General features: G+C 32.9%; 1 protein-coding gene across 1 annotated transcript; it reads right to left on the bottom strand.

Annotated features, from left to right (window-relative positions):
* Window positions 1-922: 922 nt before the first annotated feature.
* On the bottom strand, window positions 923-4,494 carry LOC105761127 (acyl-CoA-binding domain-containing protein 4). The gene is made up of 9 exons (XM_012578838.2): window positions 4,208-4,494; window positions 3,122-3,649; window positions 2,961-3,026; window positions 2,692-2,858; window positions 2,436-2,592; window positions 2,245-2,335; window positions 1,731-2,146; window positions 1,507-1,611; window positions 923-1,417 (listed from the first exon to the last, which is right to left on the bottom strand). The coding sequence occupies exons 1-9, from the start codon at window positions 4,349-4,351 to the stop codon at window positions 1,139-1,141; spliced, it is 1,953 nt and encodes a 650-aa protein (XP_012434292.1). The 5' UTR covers window positions 4,352-4,494; the 3' UTR covers window positions 923-1,138.
* Window positions 4,495-7,942: the final 3,448 nt, after the last annotated feature.

Here is a 7,942-nt window from a genome sequence, read left to right as displayed (position 1 = left end):
TATTTGAGAAAATTTAGGACTTATATTTTGGGTTGGGCTAAGCTTGGGCAAATATGTGTTGTATTGATACCGTGCATAGGCCTAACCCATAAGCACCTCTATGGATAAGTTGCAAATGTAGTCTTCGTACTGTAATTTAACCAATTTCAGTCCATGTAATTTTGAATTTCAAACTTTCAGTCCTGACCCAAATGGTAATCATTAAATTTGTTAGGTCAAATTTTGCTATTAGTTTTGTATTATGCCTAAGTCTGATAATTTCTGGACTTTTTTAATTTTTGAAATTTTAGTCGTTAACTCAAATTATAAACATTAAATCCCATAACGTGACATTTTGGTGAGTATTATATGAAAATAACAAACTATCGTAATATTACACGTATGATTATATATTTGACATTTAGAAATAATAGAATTGAACTGGACAAATTTAATTATTACTGATCGAGTTAAAACTGAAATTTCAAATTTAAAAAAATAAAAAAAATAAACAAATTAAAATATAGACTAAATAATTACTTGTATATGGTACAGAGACTAATATTTAAGTGGGACTTTCTTTTCTTCCTAACAAATTTTCAAGACGACCACTTAATTATTATGATGCCATTCATTTTCACAAAGCATTTTAAATGATTGCAAAACCCTTGCCCAAAACAAGCCGATCACCGCACTCAAGAAAAAGGCTTTTTGCATAATTCAGTGACAGATACAAAAAAATACGACATAAAACAACTTTTGAAATCAAATTAAATTATATGTTTTTATCGTATCTTTATAATTTTTAGAAAATTAAATTAAATTTTTATCAATTTTAAAGGATCAAAATATAATTTTACTATTACTAATTTAAAATTTTATTAATTATAAAAATCCCCTGCTTGCATTATCAAGGCTACATGCAAAAAGTTAAACAGATTGATGCTCAAAAGCATAATCACCTCACCAAAAAAATAAAGCACTCAAATACAATAATCATCTTTTAATAAATAAAAATAAAAACATATATATATATATATATATATATTCAACATCTACATGATTAAGGGGCCATCATCCTTTTTTTTCTTTCTTTATGAAAAAGGTCTATAATTTGATGCCAACAAGCCGGTTTTGTTTTTCAGTGCTCTACAAGGTGTCAAACAGGGCCAGTTCCAGGTCCTCCTAGTGTTAGAACCACATCTCTTAGATCACTTCTTAGCTTTGGGTCTTTTGCTGTTGCTAATGAAGCAGCACTAGTTGCCAAATGCCGAGAGCTGTGACCGGATTCTGGCGTGACACGCATTGTTGGTGGTGGCTGAGATGGGTTCAAGGGTTCTAAATTGCTCGAGTTTAGAAATGGCTGAGCTCCACTGACCTGGCATGTTGATGACGGACTTTGAGCAAGCATTGGCCCTCTCGAGATGACACCTGACCCCTAATGTCAGATCGAATGAAGTGATGGTAAGGAATAGTTGAACAAATAATATATTAGGAACTTTCATGGTAAAGAATACAAGGCCTTACAGGCGCAAATAAGACCCCTCTGAATATCTTTCCATTAACATTCGCTGTCACCAGGAAACCGGAGTCGAAGGCCCCATCAACCTTACCTCGAACTTCAGCACCAAGCTGAGGATAAAAATCTCCCAATGTGAAGCGTGAGCAAGTGGACATACATAGAATATAGACCGAAAACCTCGGAAAAGAAGAGTAATAATGCTAATGGGATCGAAAAAGGGATGCTTTACCAGGTTGTGAATAGGCCCCGCTTCCAAGTGTCTCTGTTCAACAATGGAGTATTGTGTTCCACTTCCTTGTCTGCCAGTATCACCAACATGGAGATATTGTTCAGGTTTCCGAGGGTTTTGAAGTTCTCTTGTAAACTGGGGATCTTGTTGCGTTCTATGGACAGTATATATGGTTTGCTTATGGTTATTTGAAACATTGTAAGGCTGACAATTGCTTGGAACATGATGGAACTGCTTAAACAAATTAAGGCCTTGGGGCGTGGTGGAATCAGGGGGCTTTTGTAGCGGAGCTTGTTCTTGATCAGATTGTGAAGGAGACGAATGCTGCGAGAGTGAAAGGGAATGTTCTTCTTGCTCGAATTCAACCTCCCATGCCTTTGCAGTGGCGGTTCTTCTCCTCTTCGGGTTTGAAGTATCTAAAGGGAAATGAAAAGATGAAATGATCATATTCAAAACATCAAGCCGTAGAGCTATATCCGAGGCCAGAGGTAAGGTAATTTGATTCCAAACCAACCTGAACCGAACCGAGAAGAATGCTTTGCTTCTTGTTCTGCTTCATTATCTCCATGTTTTGCTACTTCGATATCGGCAAAATAGATGCTTTTCTGATTCAAAATAAATAAAGTACCTCTTATTCCATAAGGTCAACTAAAAACGACAAAGAGGAGTACAAAGTTTGCGGTTAATCTTCTGTTTATACATTACCAAGTTGCCAGGTGCTACTCTTAAGAATCTTCTCTTTTCTTGGTTCCAATGGCTTCCGAAAGTTTTGCACATTGAAATGTTGTATCGACCATTTGGATGTTGCTTTCCGAGTTGTAAAACCAGCAATTCGTTGATCGGACGTTCATCTTCCCCACATCTGTATAGATCAAGTAAAGTTCAATGGAATTACAAGTGGAACCCAATGTCACGATGAGAGACCGGGAGATAAACCTATAATGTAGGCAAAGGAACTTACCCTCCATAAATGGCAATATCGGACTCCGCTAGAATAGCAGTATGAGAAAACCGGCCTTGAGGCTGCTGGCCACATATATCAAGCTGTGTCCAACAACAAGCAATCACATCTAGTACCCAAACATCATTGTAATAGTGTTTATCTCCAACCCCTCCGATGATGAAAACCTTCAAAATCACAAATTTGTCTCCGGTTGTGAATCCGTGATATTCATTATATGAACATTAAATTCGAAAAAAAAATTGTTGATAATTAGCAAAATGTGCTACCTTTGCTCCAATATTAACTGCAGCATGACCTGCTCGGACACCTGGTAACGAGCCTTGAACAGCCAACTGCAAAGAACATCAGAATTATATTTCATAAAAGCATAGATACAAGAAAAGCAGTTCAAATGTTATTCTTATTAAAGAATTTGGTGAGACAATACCCTTGACCAGGTCGAAGTATCCATGTCGAAGATGTCAACATCTCCAAGGTATCGATCACCGCAGTCCCCACCATGCACAACAAGCTTGTTTCCTATAGCAACGGCACTATGACTATCTCTAGGGACAGGGATATGACCTCTCACCTGAGGTGAAGTCCATCTCATAGTCCTAAGGTCCAAAACATGCAAATCATTCAGGTAATTCGCTCCACCTTCACCACTTCCTCCAAAAATCACTACCTTGTCTTCACCAATAAGTGTTGCTGTATGGCTTTCGCGAGGTGATGGCGCGACGCCCTGGCATTCAGCTCGTATCCACTCTTTCGATACAAGGTCCAGTACATGAAGATCGTTTACCTTCTTAGAACCATTAGTGCCCCCAAACACCATCATTTTAGTCCCTACAAGAACAACACTGTGACTGTCTCTAGGACCAGGTCCCTGCCCTGTGGTTTCCAGAGTTTTCCAAATCATTGTGTTGAGATTTAGCATGAGAACATCACTAAAATGTAGACCACCGCAACACCCCTGCAATGAACAAAATCCGGCAATCAACTTTCGGCATTTAAACAGAAATCAAGACCATAATCTTCTAAAACCATTTCTTGATCCTTTCTTTCCTATGGTTACTCTCCTCCTAATATAAGTAAGCATCAAAATATACAGAATTCAACAACATTGTAGCTCAATATACAAGTCAAAGAGAACATAACCTTCTCCAACATAGCACAAATTCCTCCAAAAAGATTGATTAAAATGAACCCCAAAAATATACATATAAAAAACCAAACTTTCCACAAGACTTAAAAGTAAAACATATCACCTGATATTGTTACAGCATAACAGTTAAACCCAAAAAGAGAAGCTCAATAGGCATCCTAGTTATAGTCATGGCCTTACTAATTAAGGAAACTGAAACCAAGACAAATTTCAAATAACCTTCCACCTATGAAGGATCATAGAAAATAGTAAAGAACTAAAACCTATGAAGAACGTTATATGTACCCTTAACCAAACATAACCATGTAGCATTGATGGAAGGCCAAAAAAACCCACCAAAGAATAATTAAAGTTAATTTAACATACCCCAAATACATAAACAACCCCATTAGAATAGCAAGCAGAGTGCCCCCATCTCTCAGAAGGATTAAACCCAGAGACTTTAGGATAAAGCCACATTGCTTTCCTCTTTGCCATTTGAGCTCCAAATGACTCCATTACTGTCTGCATGTTGTTTGTGTTTTTGTTCTCTCTTTAAAGGGTTGGTCTTTGTTTTTGGATCAGCCTTAAGTTTTTACTTCAAAGCAAGCAAGGGAGAGAGAAATAGTGAGGGCCAAGAGAAGGACATGAACAGGCCAAAGTTGATATATATCAACTATCAGTGTCAAAATTGACATGAAAAGATGGGTGCTTTCAAGTCTATATATCACTGTGGCAACCACAAGGTGAAAAAGAACCATCTTTTTTCACGCTCCATATCTTATGTTATATGTACTACCAAACCAATACGTTGTTGAGACCCTATAAACAAACAAGTGATGTAAAATCAAGCAACTGTGACTGTTTGTTATTTAAAAATAGAAAGAAAAAAAACCATTTTTATATATATTTTTCATACATTTGTCTAAATGAAAATGATGGGGGTGTGGGGTTTACTGGGGGTGTGGAGAACGATGGAGAAAAACCCAAAATTTTGTTCATTTGACAGTGATTAAACCAACGAGAAAAGATGTTTCGAATTTAACATTTCAATGAGCAAAGGTTTATCTTTTTTTTTTCTTCTATGGTTATTGTTGATTTTGATATTGGGATTGCTGTGGATGAGAAGCTTTAATTTTTTTTTTTTTGTTACTCTGAATCCAAGTTTCAAGGTCGGTTTATTTGATGATGTCGATCTAGAAATGTCTCTTCAAAAAGTATGGGACTTTGTGCTGTGGAATTTCTTTTCTTTTTTCTAGTTTTGGGAAATGGAGTGCTGCTCTCCCTGTTGTTTCCAATGCTCTCAAGCTGTCAAAAGGTTTTCCTCCAAACCCAATATGCATCACCTTCAACATGTCAAGGCCATGAAACATATATATGGTTTAATTTTACAAGAAATCCTCATTTTTCAAAATATTTTAATTAAATCTTTAAAAATATAAATAGTATATCAATAAATATTTTTTTAACTTGAGTATTGGGTTAAATTAGGCAAAAATACCAAATTTTAAAATTAATTTAGTGATTAGTCCGATTTGGAGTAGATATATTGATTTTGGAAATAGTAGAAAATGTGGTCAGGTGTTTGTTTAAGGTTTGTGTTAAGTTTTGATAGGGTTCTTTAGGGCAATAAATGGATTTTAGGATTGGAAATAACGGAAGACCGATTTATTTGTGTTTGTGCTTGAGGTAAACATTGTGAAAGCTCAAATGCATATTTCAATTGACGACAATGCGACAACGCTCGGGACCCATACATTTCATCTGGACGCGGTTTCCCCTCTCTCTTCAAAATCGACCTATTTCGGTAAATATGCTCTAAATCGGCCTAATGACTTAATTAATTTTAAAATTTGGCATTTTGCCTAATTTAACCTAAGTATTGAATTGCAAACTCAAATATGTCATTATTATATTTACTGTACGGGCCTGCAAAAGAACTGAATAGCCCTCCTAAATTTTATTGATGTCGTTTGTTTTTAACATATCATATTCAAGCTGTTAATATATTTAATTTAGTTACACTGAATCATATCCGAACGGATAATATTTAACATCTAAAATTGATGACTATGCTAATAACCTATTAGCATAATAAATCTCGAACCCAGATACTTACAAAAACATAACCTCTGTTTTTCAACCACACCAAAGTTTGATGATTTATAAAAATTAGATGATAACTTGGGAAGGTTTGACTGTATTAGATGATAATGTTGTTGAAATGAAACAAATTGAGGTTTGAGATTACTGTTGTTTACTCAAAGTGATGTATGTAATAAAGAAATGGGAACATAAGGTAGACCCACATGTCTTATATGTTGTTTTGATAACATCAGACCACCACCACTAATCTAACTCTTTTCCATTTATTTACCATCAACCACCTCTTTCTCAATTAATAGGTTAAATTGGTTATTCGAAATGTAAAAAATCTTTAACCATTAACCGAATCAAAATATTTCGAAACTAATCGAATTAACGAAATTTATATTTTTTTATCTTTTGATTAAAATAAATATAAAAATATATATTACTAATGTTCATTTTCTCTTTTTAATAGTTCAAAAATATATTGTTAATATATAAAATATATTTTATATAACATATATGATTTATTTCGTTAATTCAATTAATTACCCAATTTCAAACCGAATTAATCGATAATCAAAATTTTTAAAAAATCATTAATCGCCCTCTAATCAAATTAAATTTGACCATCAATCGATTAATCGAGTTAAATCAGTTCGATCAGTTAATATAATTTTAACCCAACTATAAACGCCCCTAAATATACCTGCTGTCTCCTCATTTGCTGTGAAAAACTTGGTAACAGTCACCCACTACATAATAATTATTTCAACAAATATTATACCTAATGATAAAACATATTAATTGTGTAAATTAATGATTCAAACGTTAATAATAATTTTTATTAAAAAAACATCTACGAATCTAAAAAAAATAATTTTTTTAAAATTATAAAATGAAAATAAAAGATACCCTTTAATTTACTAATAAAAATAATGAAATAAAGTAAGAAACAAATTTAAAAAATAAAAAAAAGTGACAGACAAGAAAAACAGGGCATAAAATACTAGTGATGGAGATGGTGAGGGGATGGAATAGTACACGCGAAAAACACGGGAGAGTTTTTGAGGTAATGGCGGTAGAACAACTCTCTACTGTTACAACAATATACCGCTGATGTTCCCTGTCCTCCCCTTTCTAACTTGTGAAGCAAATATGTGTAATGGGTAATCGGAGGAAGCTAGAAATTTTATTTAGGGCCGGAATTAAATTTTAAATTTTTTATATTTTTATATTTTTAAAAAAATTAAATTAAATTATTTTTATTTTTATAAATGTTAAAGTGTAATTTTATCATTGTTAATTTAAAATTTTAAAAATTATAAAAGGATCTAAATGATTTTTTTTCATTTTAAGGAGAACAGTCACGTGGTAGATTGTCACAATAAGGATGTTTACGTGAACTTTGGTTCGATATATTAATTTTGATTTAGTGTAATTATATATATTAAACTTTAATTATAGTTCGAATGCATACATGAAAATTTATTTTTGATTTAAATGTACACATTTAAAGAAATAAATATATTAATTTATTTTTATATTAAATATTTATAATTATTTGTGTGTGGGATATGTTAGTATAAAATGATATTATATCAATAATTGTGTTAGTGATTATTGAAAATTAAATTAACATTTAATGTATAGTATTGTACATTGAATTAAAGTTCATGTTTAGTTTTGTACATTATCTTTTTTTAATTGGGTAAACTGTACCATTAATCACTAAACTATGGATATATTTTTATTTTGGTCACTTAATTAAAAGGAGTTACAATTTGATCACTTAACTATTCAAAAGTTTCCATTTAAGTCGTTGGACTATATGGCTTTCTTCCCCCTTCAATCTCTGATGTTGACATTTAGATTGATTTGGATTTAAGATATGCTCTTCTATTCATTGATAAGTATTGATCCACTATACCAATAATTAAATCTGTCACTTAGAGCTTTTTGACGTAACTTTAAAAAAAAAAACCTCAACAACCCGAAATTTAAATAAAATTTTTGAATAGTTTAATGACTTAA

The sequence above is a fragment of the Gossypium raimondii genome, chromosome 11 (genome assembly GCF_025698545.1).
Source record: "Gossypium raimondii isolate GPD5lz chromosome 11, ASM2569854v1, whole genome shotgun sequence".
Classification (NCBI taxonomy): domain Eukaryota; kingdom Viridiplantae; phylum Streptophyta; class Magnoliopsida; order Malvales; family Malvaceae; genus Gossypium; species Gossypium raimondii.
This window is presented reverse-complemented; position numbering and strand designations above follow the sequence as displayed.